This window comes from Macaca thibetana, chromosome 14 (genome assembly GCF_024542745.1).
Source record: "Macaca thibetana thibetana isolate TM-01 chromosome 14, ASM2454274v1, whole genome shotgun sequence".
Lineage (NCBI taxonomy): Eukaryota > Metazoa > Chordata > Mammalia > Primates > Cercopithecidae > Macaca > Macaca thibetana.
In genome coordinates this window covers 5989443-6012586 of record NC_065591.1, presented here as the reverse complement: position 1 = coordinate 6012586, position 23144 = coordinate 5989443, and the positions used below count along the sequence as shown (strand labels likewise).

The following is a 23144-nucleotide window of genomic DNA, read 5'->3' as shown; positions in this document are numbered from 1 at the left end:
CCAGTGTCTGGTGAAGGCTTCCCTCCTGGTTTTCAGACAGCTACTACCTTAATATGGCTTCACGTGGCAGAGAGATTGGAAGCAAACTCTGTTTCTTCTGATAAGGATACTTACTCCATTTAGAGGGCTCTACCCTCATGACCTAATTACCTCCTGAGGGCCCCATTTCCTAATACCATCTTATTGGGAGTTAGAATTTCAACGTAGGAATTTGCTGATAACGAGACCAGTTTCTCATAATAAAACAAATTTAATAAATTTAAAATAAGAATCATGTAACATTTGTATTTAGACTATACTTTGTTTAAAGTAGAAATCAATAAAAAAGATTTCTGAAATAGCCTCAAATACTTGAAAATTAACACACTGCTAAATAATCCAAGTGTCATAGAGGAAATGACAAAGAAAATGAGAGAAAGTATTTTGAGCTAATTGATAATGGAAATAGGACTTGTCAGAATTTGTGGAATGCAGTTAAAGCAGTAGAAGGAAATTTATAACATTAAGTGGTTATGTTAGAAAAGAAGAAAGAATGTGTATCAATGATCTAAGCTCCTGCCTTACAAATTAAAGGTAAAGGCAGGGCAAACCCAAGGCAAGCAGAAGGAAAGAAATAATAAAATTCAGAGCAGAAGTCAGTGGACTTGAGATGAGAAAAATAATACAGAAAATCAGTGAAACCGAAAGCTGGTTCTTTGAAAAGATCAATAAAATTGATAAACTTCCATCCAGATTAGGAAAAGAATAGAAAAGAGACAAATTACAAATAATAGGAATGACTGTGTCCTTTGAACTTTAACACTGTTTCCTGTGGACTTTAGATGAATAATAAGAGAATACTACAAACAATGCATTAAACAGATTCAGCAGTTTATATGCGATGGAAATAATTGCCAAAGATGACTGAAGAAGAAGCAGGTAGCCTGAGCAGCCCCATATCAGTTGAAGAAATTGAACTTACATTTAAAACCTTCAACGAAGAAAACTCCTGGCCTTGATGGGCTCCATTAGTGAAGTCTACCAAAGATGGAAGAACTCTGTCAGAATATAGAAGAGAGAACTCTTTCCAACTCATTTTATGTAGCCAGCATCACTTTGAAACTAGACTAAACTACACAAAATCATGGGAACAAAAACTAGATTTGTTCCTCTGTATCTGCTAAGGATTGGTTCTAGTACTCCCATGCATACCAAAATCTGCGGTTGCTCAAGTCTCATAAATGGCATAGTATTTGCATATAACCTACACATATCCTCCCGTATACTTTAAATCATCTCTAGATTACTTATGTGTAATACAGTGTAAATGATATATGTTATGCTCTTTTATTATTTTAAATAGTATTATTTTTTGTTTGGCATTTTTTTTTTCCACCTTTTTTTAGAGATGCAGTCTCACTATGTTGCCCAGACTGGCCTTGAACTTCTGGCCTCTAGTGATCCTTCCGCCCCAGCCTCTGAAGTTGCTGGGACTAGGTGAACCACCTCGCCCAGCTTTCTTTGAATATTTTTCATTTACAGTTGATTGAGTCAGTGGATGTAGTACCTGTGAATACAGAGGGCCGACTGCAAGTAGCAAGATGCCACAAGAGCTGAAATGTAAAATTCCTCAAGAAAATATGAGTGAATCAAGTCTAACAGTATATTGTAAGGATAATACATATCACGACAAAGTGTGGTTTGTCTTGGGAATGCAAGGCTCATTCATCCTTCAAAAATCTTCACATCAACAGACAACAGATCTGATCACATCAGATCAATGAAGAAAAACCATATCATTTTGTTAAATTCCTTTATGATAAAACATCTCAGCAAATTAGTAATAGAAGGGAACTTGGATGAAAACTGATAAAGCCCTCTTTCATTTTATTTATATTTTTTGAGATAAGATCTGCCATTCAGACTGGAGTGCAGTGGCACAATCGTAGCTTACTACTGACTTGATCTCCTGGGCCTAAGTGATCCTCCCACTTTAGCCTCCTGAAGTAGCTAGGACTATAGGCACAAGCTATCATGTCCAGCCAAATTTTTTTAATGTTTTGTGGCGATGGAGTCTATATTGCCCAGGCTAGTGTTGAACTCCTGGCCCTAGGTGGTTCTCCCATCTTGGCCTCCTAAAATGTTAGAATTACAGCCTTGAGTCACAGTGCCTGGCCAAGCCCTCTTTTAAAAATCCCATAACTAACATAGTTATTAATAGTTAAAGACCGAAGTGATTTTCTCTGAAACTGGGGAACATAACAAGCATATTCACCATCACTACTCTTATTCAAGCCATGCTGGTGGTCCAGGCAAGAATAGTAAGGCAGGAAAGAAAGAAAAGACATTCAGAGTGGAAGGGGTGGTGTGAGACTGCTTCTGTTCACAGATGTCAGGATTGTCTTTGTAGAATATCCTAAAGAACATTAAAGAAAAAAAAACCATACTCCTAGAACTAACAAATACATTTAGCAAGATTGCAAGTATGAAGTCAACACTCAAAAATTAATTGCATTTCTATGTACTAAGAATGAACAATTGGAATTTGAAATTTTTTCAAAGTATTATTTTTTATAGCATAGAGAAAAGGAAATACTAAGATACAAACCTAACAAAATGTGTGCAAGGTTTAATGCCCCAAAACTATAGAATATTGATGAAATCAAAGATGACCTACATAAATGGAGAGAAATACTCTGTTCATGGAGTAGAACACTCAATATTGTTAAGATGTCACTTCTCCCCAAAGGGACCTGTAGATCCAATGTGATTCCAGACAAATTATAAGGAGGATTTTTTAGAAATCAACAAGTGAATTCTAAAACTTGCACGAGAATCTAAGTAAGTACAGTCGCCAAAACAATTTTGCAAGAGAAAACAAAATTAGAGGACTCACACTCTGATTTTGAGACTGAATACAAAGTGACAGTAATCAGGACGGTGTAGTGAAGAATAGATGTACAGATCACTGGGACAGAGCAAAGTCCAGAGGTAGACCCACCCCTGTGATCAGGAGGTTTTGGACAGAGGCATGGGGGCATTTTAGTGGAGAAAGGACAGTGTTTTCAATAAATGGTCCTGAACAGTTAGGTATTTTATGCAAAAAGTTGGACATTGATATGTATTTTGCAGATTATGCAAAAATTAACTCAAAATGGATGATGGAACTAGACATAAAACTCGTAGTTCTAGAAGAAAATAGAAGAAAATCTTTGTCTCAGAGTTATGTAGAGATTGTTCAGATATATTGCCAAAACCCAATTCATAAAACAGAAATTGACAACTCAGACTACACTAAAATTTTAAAATTGTGCTCTGAGACTCTGTTAAGAAAATTAAAAGACAGGCCACAGACTGCCAGAAAATATTGATAATGTGTGAGAAGAGACTTATATCCAGGTATATGAAGAATACCTAGGCTGGATGTGTTGGCTCATGCTGAGCACTTTGGGAGTCTGAGGCGGGAGGATCACTTGAGAAGGCCCCATCTCTACCAAAACAAAACAAAACAAAAAGCCAGGCATGGTGGCATGTGCCTGTACACCTACTTAGGAGGCTGAGGAAGGAGGATCACTTGAGCCCAGGAAACAACAACAAAACAGAAATCTATCCTCTCACAGTTCTGAGTCCTAGAAGTCTAAGATCAAGGTGTTGATGGTGCTGAATTCCTTTCAGAGATGCTTAGGCATTCCTCTTCTAGCTTCTAGTAGTTCTTGGCATTCCATGGCTTGTGATCTCTCTGCATCCTCTTTACATTGCTTTCCCCTCTGTGTCTGTCTTGCCTCTTCTCTCTTCCAAGGTAGTTATGATGGCATTTAAGGCCCACCTGGATAATCTAGGATATTCTTTCATCTCAAGATCTTTAATTAATTTCATCTTCAAAGATCTTTTTTTCCAAACGAGGTGATATTTGCAGGCTGTGCATATTAGGATGTGAACATATGTTTTGGGTAGGAGAGCATCATTCAGCCCACTACTTAGCTAAAGCAGACAAACAGAATAGACAGTACTCAGTGCAGTATGCAGGGCAGCTGGAAGTCACACACATTACTGTTGGGAATGCAAAGTGGGAATACAGCCACTTCGTAGAAATATTTGTCAGTTCTTAGAAAGTTAAACATTTTTAATGTCACCCAGCATTCCTATCCTTGAGTATTTACCCAACTCTCATTCCACCTATAATTGTTTTCCTGTAAGAAGTAGGTTATAGTGAGCATAGATGAGCTTTGTGTAGAATAATTTAAACCTTTTAAATAGGAAATAATGTTGATTATCTAAGAAAAACTGTATGGAACAAGTATAGGCCTGTTCATTAATAACAAACCAAACTGGCAGGCAGTGTGGGGTGCCCTATAATCCAGAGACTGGATTCCTTTTGCTCTAAATTTCCTGGTCAGTTAGAGGAACTTACAACGTTTAGAATGGGAAGAAATAACATGTAATTTCTTACCTGATACTGTAGCTGTTTGGGTTGCAGGTTATAGAGGCTGAGGTTTTATTAACCCTCTTCTGCCTCATTATGCTTTCTTCCTAGCCTTTCTTCCCACAGCCAGAAATGTTGATATAGCCATTATTATATAATCACTAAGTAAAGACATACATGGTTGGTAACCTTGAATGATTTGTTCTGAAATTATAATAACTAAAATTACCTTGCTTTGTTTCAAGATTCGAAGGCCATATAGAAATCTGCCCACCAGGCATGAGCCATTCAGCTTGTTCAGTAAACAAGAGTGTTCTAGAAGCCATCAGAGGAAGACTTGGATCTTTTCATGAACTCCTGCTGGAGCCACCCAAGGTAGGGGAGCTATCTTAAGCATGGCTGCCCAGCCAGTAATTCGGTTGACACAGTCATTCGAATGTATATGGGCCTTAGGAGTGGCAGAACTGGCTGCGGTCTGCATGTACCAAATGTGTGAAAAGGTAACACCGTCAGTGATTTTTACTGCTTTTGAGTGGAGAATGGAGAATTAAACAAAATATTCATCTGCTGAGGAAGTTTACCTTTTCATTCTTCTGTGAATTCTTGGGTACTTACATGCCAATAAAGAAAAAAGAATTTTCTTCTTGTAGCATAACATATTATTTTTGAATGTTTCAGGAAAAGCTAATCTTTCAGAAACTGATCTTTGAAATTGTGTTTTCTTATTCAGAGTTGGAGCAGTATATGTCTGATGTACAGTCGACCTTATTTAAGAAAGAGTAGGTTGAAGTTAGTGTACAATTTGGAGAGAATATGACTTGGAGGTTTTTCAGTACAGAGCCTCCCATGTGCTAATTTTAAAATGACTGTTTCCTCAGTGAAGACCCACAAGAGTTTTGTCAGCAGTCTATAAACGGTGTTCTTTCACCCCTTGGATTGGTACAGATTTAGATAAGGGGAAGAATCACTTGCGTTTGGAGTCTAGGTTGGAAGATTCAGTTCCGTGCGATTTCTGTTCCCAGCAACAGTTCTTAAGTTTCCTTTTTTTTCTGCCCTATGTCATTGAATCTGGTGTCCCATATAGTGTGTATCTCTGTGGTTATCTACTGTGTGAGTTATTGAGAATTCAGAATACTAGTTTCTCACTTCTAAATTAGATGTTTTCTGTTTATTTAACTATTTGGAGTTGTGGGAGTACAGGATAACTTACATAACCAAGGGAGTCTAGTTGAGCTTCAGATCATCTTTTCAGATACCCGATGCCATTGGTTAGCAGGTCGTGGTTCCATCGCTGCGCTCAAGAGTTTGCGTTGTTCTGCTGGTTCCATTCCAGCCACATCTTCTTATCTGCATTCAGCCTGTGTTGAATGTGGACCATAGTGTTGGTGCTCGCCCTTAGGGAAGGTGCCTCTGTTGGTGTTTGACAGTGATCATCCTTCGTGCCAGTCCTGGGAAGAAAAACAGTAAGGAAAGAAAAAGAAAAGATTTAGAAGAGGATAGAACATCACAAATGGAAGACAGAGGTGGGAGAAGGATCTGACAGGGAAGAAGGTGTGTGAGGAAGGGCCCAACCTGTGTCTTAGGTGGCCTGCCCATCTTCTTTCTGGGTGGACCAACAGGTGGCATCTGGTTCTTGGCCCCGATTCAAAAGTATTAGGCAGGGTCTTGTTTGGGCTTCCCTGTTACTGCGAGGACTGAGTGAGTTCTCTTTGCACCTGGTTTTACTATGTGATGTGTCTGTAAGTAGATCCATGAAGTTTTTTACAAAGCCTGCCAATTAGAGCTGTTTTCCATAGAGAGCAGAACCGTGGGCCTTACAGCTCTGTCAGTCCTCGGGAGGGTGGGAGCCAGAGGGAGCGAGGCTGTTGATGTGGATGGGGAAGGGCAGAAAGGGCAGCCTGACCTAGGGTGTGACATGCCACCCTTGCTCTCAGACTTCTAAAGTTAGGAAATGTTCTGCTTCTGTCTTTTGTGATTTCGGACTATAGAAACTCCTGTTGATGGACAAGAACAGGTTTAGAATGATCACATTTCAGGTTTGTGATCCAGAGGCAACGTCTGAATTTGCATTTTTATCACAGATTTGGCTCAGACTGAGGATTGTATTCCAAAACCACTTGTAGCAACTACTACCACTACCACTACCACCACCACTACTACCACTACTACTACTTTTTTCTTCTTCCTCTTTCTCTTTTTTCTTCTTCCTTTCTTCCTCTTCCTCCTTCCTCCTTCTCTTTCTTCCTCCTCCTCCTTCTCCTCCTCCTCCTTCTTTCTTCTGTCTTCCTTTTTTTTTTTTTTTTTTTTTTTTTGAGACAGTGTCTCACTCTGTTCCTCAGGTTAGAGTGCAGTGGCACAGTCACAGCTCACTGCAGCCTCAACTTCCCCAGGCCCAGGTGATTCTCCCACCTCATCTTCCTGAGTAGCTGGTACTACAGGTGTGCATCACCATGGCTGGCTAATTTTTGTATTTTTTGTAGAGACAGGGTCTCACCATGTTGCTCAGGCTGGTCTCAAACTCCTGGGTTCAAGTGATCCACCTGCCTCGGCCTCCCAGAGTGCTGGGATTATAGGAATGAGCTACTGTGCCCGGCCATAACTTCTTTTAGTTTAGATTTCTGGTCAGATTTTGAAATATTGTGCTTTTTCCTAGGGTATTCTGCAGCCTTCTGCTTTCTTCTCATGACAGCTTGGAATGTTGAGGCAGGGAGATACTTGATTTCTTATAAAATTTATGGTCCAGGGAAATTACTTGCTTTTTTTTCCTTTTTCCTGCTTGGTTATTTCATTGTATCTGAAAGATATCAAGAGCAACTTTAGATTTTGTTTCAGGTGTAAAATTAAGGCCATGTTGTTTGCAGGATTTAAACTAGAGTCATGTCTTAGCAAATACACCATTTGCTTTGTTCATTTAACTGAATTTAATTGGAAAGCTTTTTCTTCTTCAGAAAAGTGTGATGAAGACCACATGGGGTGTGCTGGATCCTCCTGTGGGGAATACCCGGTTGAATGTCATTAGATTGATATCCAGCCTGCTTCAAACCAATACCAGCAGTATAAATGGGGACCTTATGGAGCTGAATAGCATTGGAGTCATATTGGTGAGATTTTCCCTGCTCACAGACATTTTAATTTGCCATTGATACTTCATGGAAATTTAACCAAGTTACAACCTTACAGATTTACAATATGTCAGTGACTTTTCTTGGTCTGAGCATAAATGGTGTTTTATGTAGTTTTTGCCTTGAGTTTATCATAAATTTTGAATGCTTATAATTGTTCACTAGGCATCTACTGTTGCTTTGTATAAAGAATTGTAACACAGGATTTTGAAGATGATTAAGAGACATCGGCCTTTCCCTTGTGCTCCGTCTCGTGGACGATGACTGCTGGGTGCAGCATTGTTTTCTGTTCGTATTTAGTGAGGGGACAAACCTTTATCTTCTTGCCACTGGGAGGTATCTGTATAATGTACCTGATGCCATATGGTCTTAATTGATTTGAGTCTGGATTGACTCTTCCTTGAGACAGTTATTAGCGTGCTTATTGATGGAAGGAGAAGGGAAAGCCCAGGGGTGATTTAGGTCTCCCTGACCCCTGAATTCCCCAGTTTCAGAGTTTGTGCTTAGAATCCACAGGCCCAGCTCTGGAGCCCATGCTTCTCTCTGTGCTGCCACCCACAGCACAGAAAGCATGAGGGTTAACCCTTTAGCAGGTTTCACAAGACATCTGGTCACATCATATATTTGGGGGAGATTTGGGGGTGTTTCAAAGGAGATGTTTGTTCACTTTATGACGGGCATTGTAATGTTCATCTTCTGTACACTATTCATGTGATCCTGGGTGATCTCCAGGACAGCCAGGTGAACATTACAGTGAGAGGGAGGATATGTTTTTCAGATCATGCCCAGAGAGGATACGTTCCATCGGCTAGTGAGTGGTGAAGCCAAGATTTGAATTCACCCAATTTCAAACTCATATGTGCTTTATCAGCCACATCATTATGATTCCTAGCATCAGTGAGATATTTTTGTTAGATTTCAGCTTTGGGTTAAATCAGTATAGAGCATAGAAAACAGGAGCAATTTGGAAAAAGAGATGAAGATTTAAAGAATCACCATTTTTTTGATAGCTAGCATGGTCATTGCCCTCTGGGGACGTAGTTTTTGTCTTACCTTCTAGTATATAAAATTCTGGGAATATAACTGCGAAGTCATTAATCACTAGTCTTTAATTTTACTAATAAAAGTGTACAGTTATTGTTAATTTATTCTGTTAATCTTAAGGACTCCTTTTGATGAGACTTAATTTGATGAGACTACTGGAGGAGTCATTCATTACTTTTTCATTCTGAGATTAGATTACCAGATCCAACCATTTCCTAAATACATGCTTGATGCATTTTGTGCTTTTAGAAATTCTTTACCTTTTGAATTGCTATTACCTTTTCAAGTAATTTGAAAACCCTTGTACTTCCAGGAAATTCACGTTGCTGCCTCTCGTACCATTTGTTTTTGCTGATAGTTCTAGTTTTTGTATGCCACAGTTGAGTCATGAGCACCTCAAGATTGTGGACCATATTTTTGTGTACCTCAGTCTGCCATATTGCATCTCGTACAATACCGTGCACAAAGCAGTAAATATTTGTTGCATCAAAATGAAATTCTTATAAATTTTCTTGAAAATTATAGAAAATTTACCACACTTAGTATTTGTGTTAGTTGCTTTGAAAACAAAAATGATACTCCCTTTCTCTTGGAGAAACGTTCTCTTGTCTTTGTATGTTTGTCGTTGGTTTTTTACTAGATTCCATGCCAGTTTTGGCATGTCACATAAGCAGATAGCATGCCATTTAGGCTCTAAAGCAGTATTTCACATCCCCATGTAGTCCCCGTTATTTATGAGGGATACCTTCCAAGACCCCGTTTGGATGCCCAAAACCACAGATACCTAACCCTATATATATATACTATGTGTTTTTCCTATACATACCTGTAACAAAGTTTAATTTATAAATTAAGCACAGGAAGAGATTAATAATAACTATAATAAAGTAGAGCAATTATAATACTATACTGTAATGAATGTTATGTGAGTGTCATCTCTTGCATTAGCCTGTCTTACTGTATTATACTCACCTATTTTCAGATCATGGTTGACTATGGGTAACTGAAACCACAGAAAATGAAACTCTGGTTATGCAAGTACTAATGATGTGAACTCGTGTTCCTTTTAATTGGTCCTTTTGGACTGAGAGCACATCATTTTTACTTTATTAAATCACTCCTCTATAAATGTATTAAAGTATTGGCTTAAACATTGAGGTAACCAAATAAAACATGGTTTTTCTTTCTTGTAGAACATGTTCTTCAAATATACATGGAATAACTTTTTGCATACACAAGTGGAAATTTGTATTGCACTGATTCTTGCAAGTCCATTTGAAAACACAGAAAATGCCACAATTACTGATCAAGACTCCACTGGTGATAATTTGTTATTAAAACATGTAAGCTTATTTGGTCTCATTTTTCTCCCACTCTCTCCTGGTTAGAGCAGTTTTCCACTTGACTGTGGTATGAATTGAGGTTTAAGGGCTTGAGGTTAGATTTCAGAGTCTAAATATTTAACTATCATGTTTGTTTCATGTTTAACCAATCGTTATATAAATCAAGTACTGGACAAATAACTATTAAATGAACTGTCTTGTGAGAAAAAAGCTAAGTGGCCTCTTTATTTGATAAAATTAATAGGTTTGAAGATATACAAATATTTTGATGATTTGAAGAATCACAGATATTTAAATACTATAGAAAACATTCGCACTATTATTTGGCAGACCAGAGTATACTTTCTTTGCTGAATATGTTGACTGAAAGTCAGGAGAATTGAGTTCTTTGTGATGTTGAGAGTCTCTTCCTGGGGTCTCTTTTTCTCTTCTGTCAAATATGAGATAATTTTACTAAGTCAGTCTTCAGATTTTTTCTTGCTTGTTAGTTCTATGGTACTTTAAAAATTTCTAGCCCACGCTTAGTTTACTTGCAAACCTAAAATGTAGAAAAGGCTAGCTTGGAACAGTGAAGTTGATGGGAAAGACAAATGACACCTGAGAAGAATTAGCACTGCACATTCCATTATTGCAGCCCGCAGCAGTTGTCTCTGACTTGCAGAATTTGGGCAAAATCCACCTGTGTTTAATATTAATGCAGTCATGTTCATCTGGAAGTAAGACTTGCTCACATTTTAAAAGTACTAGTATTACTTTGGATTCTAAGTTAAATTTTTGCCAAGGCATAGTTTTCTTTATTCTGTTTTAATTTAGTTCAGGTTTTATATTTCTGGTCTGAATTTTCACAGCTAATAAAACCTGGTTTTGCTTCAGGTTAACTGCACTACCTGTAATACTGAGTTTCCCGTAGATGTTCTGTGGAGGGTGTGGATCCTGATTTGAATCCCTGTGGTGTTCTGAGGGTCTGCAGTAGATTATCACATTGCATTTGGTTTAGCAACATTTAGCTTGCTAGATTATGCATACTACTATTCTCTTTAACCTAGAGTTCTGAGGGCTAATATCCAGAACCTATAAAGAACTCAATCAAATTTACAAGAAAAAAAACAAACAACCCCATCCAAAAGTGGGCAAAGGATATGAAGAGACACTTCTCAAAAGAAGACATTCATATAGCCAACAGACACATGAAAAAATGCTCATCATCACTCGCCATCAGAGAAATGCAAATCAAAACCACAATGAGATACCATCTCACACCAGTTAGAATGGCAATCATTAAAAAATCAGGAAAGAACAGGTGCTGGAGAGGATGTGGAGAAATAGAAGATGTGGAGAAACACTTCTACACTGTTGGTGGGACTGTAAACTAGTTCAACCATTGTGGAAAACAGTGTGGTGATTCCTCAATGATCTAGAACTAGAAATACCATTTGACCCAGCCATCCCATTACTGGGGATATACCCAAAGGATTATAAGTCATGCTGCTATAAAGACACATGCACATGTATGTTTATTGTGGCACTATTCACAATAGCAAAGACTTGGAATCAACCCAAATGTCCATCAGTGACAGACTGGATTAAGAAAATGTGGCACATACACACCATGGAATACTATGCAGCCATAAAAAAGGATGAGTTTGTGTCCTTTGTAGGGACATGGATGCAGCTGGAAAACCATCATTCTGAGCAAACTATTGCAAGAACAGAAAATCAAATACCACATGTTCTCACTCATAGGTGGGAATTGAACAATGAGATCACTTGGACACAGGAAGGGGAACATCACACACCGGGTCCTATTGTGGGGGGGGAGGGATAGCATTAGGAGGAGATATACCTAATGTAAACGATGAGTTAATGGGTGCAGCACACCAACATGGCACATGTATGCATATGTAACAAACCTGCACGTTGTGCACTTGTACGCTAGAACTTAAAGTATAATTAAAAAAAAAAAAAGTTTCAATGCTTTGAAGTGTTAACTGGAATATTCTTTTTTATTCAGCTTTTCCAAAAATGTCAATTAATAGAACGAATACTTGAAGCCTGGGAAATGAATGAGAAGAAACAGTAAGTAAATTGTTTTTTGAAAGGAATTCAGTTTGGTAATATGAAGAAAATAATACCTCCTTGCCCTAGTCAGAAAAAAAATGGAAATAATTACATGATACTGGCCATTTTACAATTTAAACTTTTCCCCAGCTTATTTCATTGTAACAGTTATTTTTATAATATTAATAACTTCTTGTTAGGTCCTCTCGTTTTGGGGGCAAAACCAGTGAGTTTGGAGTGTTCCCCACCTCTGTGCTGCCTTTGAAACTTCCTGGTCCTTTTTGAATGGCTATTGTTCTAAGAGTTAGAAGGTTTAAGTGAAGTCCTTGATGATTCAACTTAGTGTATTTGTCCTGGTCACCTTATACTTAGAACAGATCGTACTACATACGTATTTTCATTGTAGAGAAGAGTTGCTTAGTACACGGACCTAGAGGAAAAAATTGCTGAGTATTTTCTTTTTAGAAAATGTTTGTTAGCTGATTGGCAAGATTATATGAAGTGTTAGTTGATACATGTAAGTAGCTTCGTTACACAAAACTTTTTCTTACAGGTGTTGTCTGTAACAGCATTCCTCTTTAGTGCTCTGGGAGCCTGTATGTCCTCCCGTAGATTCTGAAGCATGGCGGCATAAGGGCCTGTTTGGGAAACACTCTCAAGGCATGCTTCTGTGTTTGTTTTCAAGACAGGTTTATTGAGATATGATTCTTACATGGTAAAGCTCATTGTGGGTGTGCATTCCTAGGAATTCTGACTGATGCCTGAAGTCACCACCACCACCACCACCACAATCAAGACATTTCTGTCACCCCCAAAATTTCTCTCATGGTCCTTTGTAGTTGATCATTTCCTAGCATTCTTGTTATGTGTCTCTGTGTCTCCAGGAAAGCTAGATGACTCTTGGGAGTCAGCCTTACTTTTTGAGGTGTGATTTTTTTTTAATTGTTTAATAAGCACTGCTGGGGTTTTGATTTGGCTTCGTGTGGGAAATTGGTATTTTTTTTGTTTGTGACAAGGGGCTAGTACTGGTAGACCTTAGTTACATTCTTCCAAATGGAGCTCTTTGAAGGTGCTGTTTGTGGCCTAGTCGACATCTCTGGTTGTATGTCTGACTCTGTCTTGGCTTCTGTGTGCCCTTCCCAACCTCCAGTTTTCTTGCTGGCTCCTCATCTGGCCAGGGCTGAAATATCCTTTGTGCCCTGCTCTCCTGGTGAGCCCCGTTTTCTGGAGGCCTGGTGAATACCATTCCCTCCATCTGGAGGGATCCTGAAAGAACTTTCCTTGTCTCCTTGCACAGCAGCCTGAAGCAATTTGAAGCCGTTCACCACCTTGGAGGTGGGCCTTTGTTTTTTTTTTCACTTGTGTACTTGAGGGAGTGCAGGAGAGTGACCAAGTTGCCTCTAGGTAACACCTGGCTCTCTGGATCTTACTGAAGAACTAAAAGAGATTCTGAGCAACTCAGTGCAGATTGACCCTGGCCAGGCACGGTGGTAGACGCCTGTAATCCCACTGCTTTGGGAGGCTAAGATGGGAGGATTCGTTGAAGCCAGGAGTTAGAGACCAGTCTGGACAACATAGGGAGATCCTGGCTCTACAAAAAATTAGCCGGTGTGGTGGTACTTGCCTGTAGTCCCAGCTACTCAAGAGGCTGAAGTGAGAGAATTGCTTGAGCCCAGGAGTTTGAAGCTGCCATGAGCTGTGATTGCACCACTGCACTGCAACCTGGATGACAAGCAAGGTCTTGTCTCTAAATAAATAATCAACCCTGTACTTTCTTACCCTTAGGCACCCCTAAGCCCTCTAAGATTCTCTGGCAGATACTTTATTTTCCAAGCAAGCCTTCAAGCATAGGATGGTTTTTTTTTTCTTATTGCTCCTGAAAGGCTTTTCTCTCTCTAAGCAAAAATCTCTGCAGTGTTTGTTCCCTGCTATCTGCAGCCCAAAATCTTTTATTTCATAGCGCTTAAAGTCTTGGCACTTTGTAAATATGCAGATAACTCAGATTGATATGAATTTATTTATTTTATATATATGTGTGTGTGTGTGTGTATATATATATATATAGAGAGAGAGAGAGAGAGAGAGAGACACGGAGTCTCGCTTTGTCACCCAGGCTGGAGTGCAGTAGCACAATACTGGCTCACTGCAACCTCTGCCTCCTGGGTTCTTGCAATTCTCCTGCCTCAGCCTCCTGAGTAGCTGGGATATCAGGTGTGCACCACCACGCCTGGCTAATTTTTGTATTTTTAGTAGAGATGGGATTTCGCCATGTTGCCCAGGATGGTCTTGAACTCCTGACCTCAAGTGATCCACCAACCTCGGCCTCCCAAAGTGTTGGGATTACAGGCGTGAACCACTGTGCCTGGCCTGATGCGAATTTATTTAAGTGTAAAGATTGATCGTGGTTGGGAAGATGAGACCCTAAATTGGAAAAGGACAAGGACTAAGTTTATTTGCACATGTTCAAAATGGTGTATGGTCAAGTACCAGTTGACTGTCTCCTATCTTGGCTAAGTCCTCAAATCAGCTAATATCTTGAGACATGTCCTTGGTAGATAATTATTTCTATTCATTGACATAATAAAAATTTGCTATCTTTTAAGAAAATGAACTAGCAGAAATCTCACTTCAGTTCCTTATAATCTGATTAAGGTTTGAAAACGTTTCATAAAAAAGATATTTTTAACGGTAACATTAGGTATCAGTGAATGTTTATTTGATCTTTTACAAGATAATGTGTTATTGACAGTGAGTGATGGTTTTTGAGATTTGAATAAATTGTGGCCTCTTGACTGAGGCTGCCATATAATCTTTGACAATTTCAGACCCCTCCCTGACCATGCTGCATGGTCATATTCTGGCACCTTCCATTCCTTTTTCTTTTCTTTTCTGTCCATTGTCATCTTCTTCAGTGCCTTCAGTGTTTAAAATGATTGCTTAAAAGTCTGCAGCACTTACTGAGTGTTTCATCACTTCATCCTATCAGGAATCTGAGTATTTATCCTTTACCTCTTATCAGGGCTGAGGGAGGAAGAAGGCATGGTTACATGGGACACCTGACGAGGATAGCTAACTGTATCGTGCATAGCACTGATAAGGGCCCCAACAGTGCATTAGTGCAGCAGCTTATCAAAGGTAAGTTATTGGTGAAATTTGAATTACGTTTTTGTTGGGTTGCAGAAAGGATTTAAGGGTCAAGTAGAAATGCATGTAGCATTTTTTATAGTGATTTGTGGAACTTCTTTATATTTGGCAAATTATCTATTTGAATGAGGTTCTTGAGAATGTATTTGAACAGTGTCAGTTTTTGGCTCTATTGCTGTTCACATAGTTACAGACCATTCCTTAAGCATTCGCAGGCTTGGCTGGATTCAGCATACAAGAGTCACCTATTGTCATTCTTAAGAGCGTTGCTCGGTGAATCATTCTTTTGAATATTGTGAGTGTGAAGTACTCATATGCTAGCAGTTGAGCCACTTCAGCTATAATTTTGCCTTTTATTTTCTGAAGGCCTCTATATAGCCTCTGAATTAAGTTTCTTTAACTGGAATATTAGGGCATTTATCAGCATTTCTTGCTATCACTGAAATGAGCGGTATTGGCTTCTAAAGGACTCTTTCTGTATAGCATTTCAGTTTAATCAGCCCCAGCTTATTTGGAAGAGATTGTATGGATGCTTTTTACACTGGCCCCAAGCCATGAGTCTTCTTCTAAAATGAGAGCATGAGGAGCTCTGTGTACTCTGGGTGTTTGTACCCAACAGGATTACTAATCCTGAGACCTATTCTGAATGTGAACAGTCTTTAACATCCATGGTACAGAAGAGTTAAAATCATTTCCCAGTCCTTCCGTTTTTTTCTTAAAATGTTTGTTTGTTCAAGAGGCTATTCCCTGTTGAATGTGCACTAAAAGCACAGTTGTCACCCAGGGATGGAAAAAGTGCTGTGTAATTTTACTTCTTGAGAGAGGTATAAGAGGTATAAAACTCTTCCTTGGGCCATTTCACTACACAGTTTATCTTTATGTCCTAACTAAGAAGAAATGGCCATGTGATATCATTAAGTTTTTAGATCAGTCTTTCCTTTATGGAAGCTGCTTGCCAGGTGGTACGTGTGTACACTTGTGTGAGTGTGCACATATGCATGGCTGTTTTAAATCAGAATTATCAGATGACAACTTTAGTTAGGCGTCTAAAATTACATCACGGTTTTACTTTCTCAGGAAAGCAGTTGTTTATCCTTTTCTTTAACATTTCTCAAGAAGGTAGAATTTCACTATTTACATGTGTATCCATGTTGGCCCATGACACAAAATATTTAGGAAACATGATCTTAGAGCAATTTGAGAAGCCATACTAGGTTCTGTGGAACATTCATTGGCCAGGTGCCAATGAGAGCATTTCAATAAAGTGCACAGGAGCTGTCATTTGCAGTATTTTCTAAACTTCACCGTGGAAAAAGATCCCCTCACCCCTACACCTTCTCAAACACCTACCACCTTTTTCAGAAAAGCTTGTTAGAAACACACTTTCCAGGTAAAGTTTCTACCAGAACATTGTTAGAAACTTGTTAAGTTCACAGAGCTACCTTAGGGCTCTTGGCCTAATCAAGCCTATACCATTGGGTACGGGGATTCTGGTTCCTGAAAGTCTGTGGGATTTGGGCCTATGGAAGGTGTAATAATTCCATTTCTCTAAGAGCACTGGGCTGGCTGTCACCCAGTTTCTCAGCTGATAGGGCCTGCTCACCATTGATGAACCAGGTGAGTAGGCCCACTTTTATATTACCTGTTTACTTTATTTGTCTGTGTGGAGGTCATTGTGGTGCTAATACTGTTTTGGTTTTCTCTCTCTGAAGATCTTCCCGACGAAGTCAGGGAACGATGGGAGACATTCTGCACAAGCTCCTTAGGAGAAACTAACAAGAGGAACACGGTAGATCTAGTAGGTTTTACAAGGTTACATTTTTATTTTTTCAGTGCTCTTAGCCTTTGCCCATTTATTCAGAAAGATGTAAAAGATCTTCCATTTGCCTTAGTAACTGTGAGCCAAAGATAAGTTCTTATCTCTTTACCAGGAAGAGAGGTCAGTAGTCACAATATTCTTGCCCATTTGTCTAGTCTACTCCTAATTACCTGCCTGGGATGACAGAAGGATATTGAGAAGCCACTGATTTCTGCTCCACATCCTACTTGTGTCCATTTCCCTCCATGCCCTGCTGCCTAAGCACCTCAATAGAACAACCCTCTTGCCTTCCTTTCATTCTGCTGGGTTTGTGGCCATATGCCGCTGATAACCCTAGGTGCTTAGGAACCGAAAGATTTCATTTGGATATTTTTCTGATATTATTGAGTTGAGTATACCCTTGTTTTAGATCATTCCCAATGGGGGAGTATTTTGTAGATGACTTTGAAACCCCAGCTTTAAAATTTTTTACCAGAATCGGTACTTTGAGCTAGGGAATAATGGCATTGATAATTTTTTAAAAAATATATTGGACTTTGGAATGTATTTTTTGGTTTTTTAACAGATTAAGTTTTAAGGTAAGTATTGCTTTGTTTCTGCTTTTAAAGATGGGGAAAGCATTTCCTTTTACAAGTACATGCCAGCTGATAGTCGAGGAGGGGTGGCCTTGGCTTAGACAGAAGCAGCACGTGACTCGACATTGAAGTGTTTGTGTTTGGCATTTAATTCTATATTTCAAATTTAGCAGTGGCAGTCTTGAATTCCTAGTACGCAGTTACACCTTGACTGTTAGGAATTCAATGATCTGGCAGCCTGAAACAAGAGGGAAGCAGGTTCTGAAAGCCAGAGAGCAGCCACTTGGTCCTCCTGTGTCACTCCCTGGAGGGCTGTGCCTCCTACTTTGTGGATTACCTAAAAATATGGCCGTCTTTTTCCAGACTCTCGACAGAGCCACACTTTTTAAGCTGGGTATAATGATAGAATTAGGAAGTATTAAGAGTTGGAAGAATTATGAAGTTGAGATAACTATTAAAAGGCCATTTAATTAAAATAGACATAAGGCCTAATAGCCTGAGTGTCTCTGTGTAGTACAGCCCAGCAGAGAAAATGACATTAGTATTGACAGCCCTGGGTCATCAAGGAAGGGTTAAGTCATTTTTAATGAATGTTTTACCCATTGTAGATAGATGCTTGGAATATTCGCTTAACTTGAGTGTTCTGGATAATCAGGGGTTTTTTTTGTAGAGTGAAATTGTCCTCTCCCATGTTGTTAAACCGCTTAATTTTAGAGGTTCCCATGTTGATTCCTTTGCAGTCAATATAGTCTTTTTTAAGGGAATTTTTGTCTTGTTTCTTACTTATAAAGGAATATTTAGTAATATTCTGATTTTGTTTGGGAAACTTTTTAAAAAATTATCCTTTGATTGGCTTAAAAGGTAGAAGTCAAAAATGTCCAATTAAGCTTGTTACCAGACTTTTAAATAAACGTTTTTATCTTAGGTAGCTCAAGCGTATTTCTCTTGTGAGCAGTTCTGTAATAAAGAAGGACTTCATTACAATTCAGATAATGCTCACTTACTGTACAGTATGCTGTCAGCAGATCTGCTCTGGGATTGTGTGTGAATGTTATTACATATATCCCCATGGAGGGTGTGGTCATCCAGCAACAAATAAAACGTTCAGCCCCTGGTAGACTGTGTTGGAAAAAATTATTTTGGGCTCCATCCATCTGTCACTCAGGTTGTGTCTCAGTTCTTCTTTGCTTGCTCTACTTCTCTGCCATCATACTCGGACTACATAATCTAAAGTCAAACAGAATGATAAGTTGGCTTATATAGCAAAAGTGGTTAGATTTATAGAGCCCTTTAACATTGCCTATATCCCCTGATGAGTTAGCCCCACTCCGTAATTTTGCTGTCTGTTGAGACTTCAGGTGAATCTCAAGACTTCTTCAATTCTTTGTTCCCGAGCCCTTTCTTAAATACCACTTGCATTTAGTCTGAAGTCCTTCTAATAGGGAGTTTTGCTTTGTAGTATTGTGAGGGCTACAGCGATTCCAAGTGTTTAATATGCTTATAGAGTAGGTCTAGGCACCAAGGAGATTTTAACCATATCCTCCAGGCCGTTCATTTTCCTGTCCAGAATGTTTTCGAGCTGTATCTCAGTGGGGTTGGGTATCATGTTTCAGGAAAAATATGCAATTGTAAATATCATTATGAACACAACTTGGTAAATACAGTGGGCCTTACCCTTGCAAAAGTGACATAGAAAAAGAGTGCCCATGTTTGAAATGTGGTAGTTACACTTGCCTTCTTAACACACTCATCACTGGAATTGGTAGTTAAGTAATAGCTTACTTATTCCCTGCTCCCTTTCCCAAATAGATAAGATTAGATACAGTGCCTTGACTTAGTTGATTTTGGAATAGCTTGGCTGCCTCTCTGGAAGTCATTTCAGGTATATTCATAGAAGTGGAATCAGCCAAGTTCAGCACCACATGCTTAAGTTAGTACATTGTTAACCTGACCTGTTATTTTTCTGTTTACAGCAAGGATACATTCATTTATACACCAAACACCTGTCCTGTGGGCTGTGTGCCTGAGGACTTGCTCACTTCTTTTGGATAAGCTGTGCCCAGCTCCAGGCTCCTTTCACTTCTATAACATTTTAGTTAAATTCTCTCTGAGATATTTGAAGTGTTTTAATCATTTGGCTCCATCATACCCAAATATGTGCACAGCAGATTCATATACTCCCTATGTTTTTATGTTTGGAGTTCGTCATGAGCAAAAGTTGGTGTTTTAATTATATCCAAAGACCTCTATGTTTTGACCAAGTCCCCAAACTAAAAATTGGCAAGGATTTAGGTAGAGTGAATTTAGAGAACATAGGACATGTTTTTGTACTGACTTTGAAAAATTTGACTTTGTTTCATTTTTTGCCCACTTCTCCAAGGGGGAGAATGTATTTAAAAGTGTTGATGCTTCTTTCCCATCATTGACAAGATAGTTTATAGAAGAGGAGATGTAGAATGATCTGAATGTGTGCCTGTATTAATCACCAGGAGTTTCTGCAGGTCGGGGTGAAAGCTGAGAGTGGGTGTTTCTAACTAACCCTAGGTTTTGTTGATGCTGGGGGTCCTCAGTGGGACCATACTTTGAGGATCAAGGAGTAAGTCTCTACCTTTCACTCATCACTAATATGGGCCTCAGAGTTTAACACTCATTTCACACTTCTGATTTCCCTTGGTAACCTAATCAGCCAAAGTAAACACCAATTTGCTTTTTCCTGTAACAACAGTTAACAAAACAAAAATTTTATTATGAAAGAAGATAATATCTCAGAAACTGTTTGTACCAAAACAAGAGTGTACTTTACTTACAGTGTATCTAGCTTGGCAAGAGTGTTATATACTTGTTGCTTTTTGCTGTATTTGTTTATATTCAGTGATTATTAGTATTCATTAATTCAGTAAATATTTGAGTGCCTACAATGTGCCAGACACTGAAGGTATAGTACTAGACAAGATTGGCAAAAATTTCTGCTTCAATGGAGATGGATAAACAAATGAGTAAGGTCTCAATATGTGTCATACACAGTCATGGACTGCATAATGTTTCGATCAGCAGTAGACCACATATATGACAGTGGTCTCGTAAGATTAGAGTACTCGATTTTACTGCACATTTTTTATGGTGTAGATAACACACATACCACCGTGCTCCCGTTGCCTCAGTATTCAGTGCAGTACTGTGCTGTGCAGGTGTGTAGCCTAGGAGCAGTTGGCTCTACTGGATAGCCTAGGTCTGCAGTAGGCTCACCACGTGAACTCTATGATGTTTGCATGATGACAGAATTGCCCTTGTCAGAATGTATCCTTGTCGTGAAACAATGCATGACTCTGCATGTTTCAGATGATAAGTGCTAAGGAACCAACACATGGGAGGGAGTTAGGGAGTCTTTGGGGCAGGTGTACAATTTAAAATCTGGTGTCAAGAAAAATCTCACTGGGAAGGTGCATTTGTGGAGTGGGGAGGGAAGGGCGAAATGCAGAGGACCAGAATGTGGGTTGTTCCCAGTGTGTGCAGGGACTGGCATGTTGTCCTGTGTGGATGTAGCAGTAAGCAAAGGAGAGAACAAAAAGACTGGAGGCCAGAGGTCAACAGCCAAATTTTCTACAGCTTTTTAGTCTATGGTGAGCAGCTTATTTTTTGATCTAATGAGAATTTGTTAGGTTTTGAACTAAACAGTGCCATACCTTGATGTATGTTTTTAAAAGATGGCTATGGCTGTTGGGTTGAGAACAGACTGCTCAGTGGGGCAAGAGCTAGGAGGAGGGAGACTGGGGAACTGCCAGCTGTGACATTAGTGTAGGCGAGGAGAGTGCTGACTTGCACTGGGAAGCTGATAACAAACTTGATGAGGGGCAATGGGTCTGGAGAGGGATTTTAGGCTCCATTTTGAAGCTAGAGGGGACATGGTGGGTGGGCTGGAGGAAACAAGATGACCAAGGTTTTTAGCTGAAGAAGAGTGAAGGTGGCAATTACTGAGCTGGAGATGCCTCAAAAGGAGCGTGTTTGGAAGTGTAGATCAGGAACTCAGTTTTGTGTACGTCTGAGTAATGAACTTGATGGGATTCCGATTAGCATGTTTCCCCCATGGGTAAATAATCTTTTTAGCTCATTTTGTTAATAATGATTTTTCAGACACAGATGGTATAGGTAGAATCAGGCTCACATCTTCCATTAATGCAATTGCGAAGATGTGTGTGCATTGTGTTGTTATTAGTAAGTTGCTAAAACTAGTTTCATTTTGGAGAAAAAGCATTTTTAAATATCTTCTAGTATTGCTTTGAGGATCCAGTTTAAGTAGAACATGTGAAGGGGAGGTCACAATGTCTGGCACATAGTAGTTCAATAAAAGTTAGTTTCTTTCTCATCTTTAATTAAAGAGTGTTAAAATCTTATTTTGTAGGAAAAAGCAAAAGTATGAATGAGGATACATTGAATCCTATTTTAACTTAGACAGCAAGACCTGGCTAAGAGTCACCAACTCTGTTTTGTCCTATTTTGTTCAGTTCTTTGCGTGGCTTTCTATTTCTGTGCTCTACCATGAGGTTGCACCCCTAAAACACACTGGCCTAGCATGATGTGTGTGCTGGCTTGCCAGCCAAGTGGCCCAAAGCTCCTGAGTGCACTGCAGTACAACCACTTGACCTGCACTTGAACATAGTCCTGTGAGATGCCAGCTGCCATGACCAAGCAGTATTCCCACTCCTCTTCTGCATTCTGGCAAGGCTTTCCTGGAACATCCCCATGCCCACATCTTTACCCGGTAACTCACTAAAGCCATTCTTGACTCAAGCAGGTGCCCTTCATTGATCACAGAATCTACCTTTGATTTCATCAGGCCAGATTCACAAACGGAATGGGAGTGCTTTGTCTATACCTTCGAGAGAATGGAGAGTGAAATAACTGGAAACACTGGGTTATTACAGCTTAATTTCATCCAGGCTTGGTGTCTTTACCAAAGATGGTTGGGGAAAGAGAAGGGAGATTCATCTTACTCAGGCAGTGATTTGCTCAGAATTTTACAAGCCATACCCTGTACAGACCTATTTGAATTCTACTGTGGGTTTATTGAACCAATGTTGGAACAACTTTGCAAAACAGACCAGGCCAGTTAGGTACAGCTTCATGAGTTGGCAGGTAGCAGCAGCCCGTGTCTTCCCTAAGATGACATTCCCTGCCCAAAACACTTCTGTGAAAAGTACAGGATAAACAACTCAGAGAATACAGTGTAAGATACCCGCAGAAATACAGTACTTCTTTCTAGAATTTTACACTGTCCATGTTTGTCCCTTGCCGTATAGCAATCACTATTATTAGTGCTGTACTTATTTATCTTGATTTCTAATTGTTAATGCTTCCCCCCCATATTGTGTGACATTTGTAATTAATAAAAATCACTTAACGATGAATTGGTGAGCAGTTCATGTTTGTGTTTTTACTTAATACTTACTTAAAAGGGGGCACATTTTTAGGGGTAGATGATTTGGGGTCTTTTGTGAGTGGGACACTATCGACTCAAGTCACATTTAGTACTATTGGACAGTGGTTTTCTTAATGTGGGCAGGAAGTCCAAGAATTTGAAATGGTTATATTTAAACCTGACCTTTTGAGTGGCGCACTGGTAATCCCTGGGGATTGCAG

General features: G+C 39.3%; 2 protein-coding genes across 32 annotated transcripts in view; both read left to right on the top strand.

The window, feature by feature from the left end:
- IGHMBP2 (immunoglobulin mu DNA binding protein 2) overlaps positions 1–23144 on the top strand; it is a 556281-nt gene that overhangs the window by 187759 nt on the left and 345378 nt on the right. The window lies entirely within an intron of this gene.
- Positions 1–23144, top strand: part of PPP6R3 (protein phosphatase 6 regulatory subunit 3) — a 160169-nt gene that overhangs the window by 103352 nt on the left and 33673 nt on the right. For 28 of the 31 annotated variants that reach the window (XR_007719349.1, XR_007719348.1, XM_050758154.1 and 25 more), the window contains 6 exons: positions 4648–4777; positions 7351–7503; positions 9762–9911; positions 11923–11987; positions 14989–15104; positions 16826–16911. Coding sequence is in view for 29 of the 31 variants with exons in the window: in XM_050758154.1 (XP_050614111.1) it covers positions 4648–4777; positions 7351–7503; positions 9762–9911; positions 11923–11987; positions 14989–15104; positions 16826–16911 (700 nt within the window). In the remaining 2 variants the exon portion in view is untranslated. The remainder of the gene's footprint in view (positions 1–4647; positions 4778–7350; positions 7504–9761; positions 9912–11922; positions 11988–14988; positions 15105–16825; positions 16912–23144) is intronic. The other 3 variants (XM_050758157.1, XM_050758156.1, XM_050758148.1) reach the window with 1 other exon arrangement.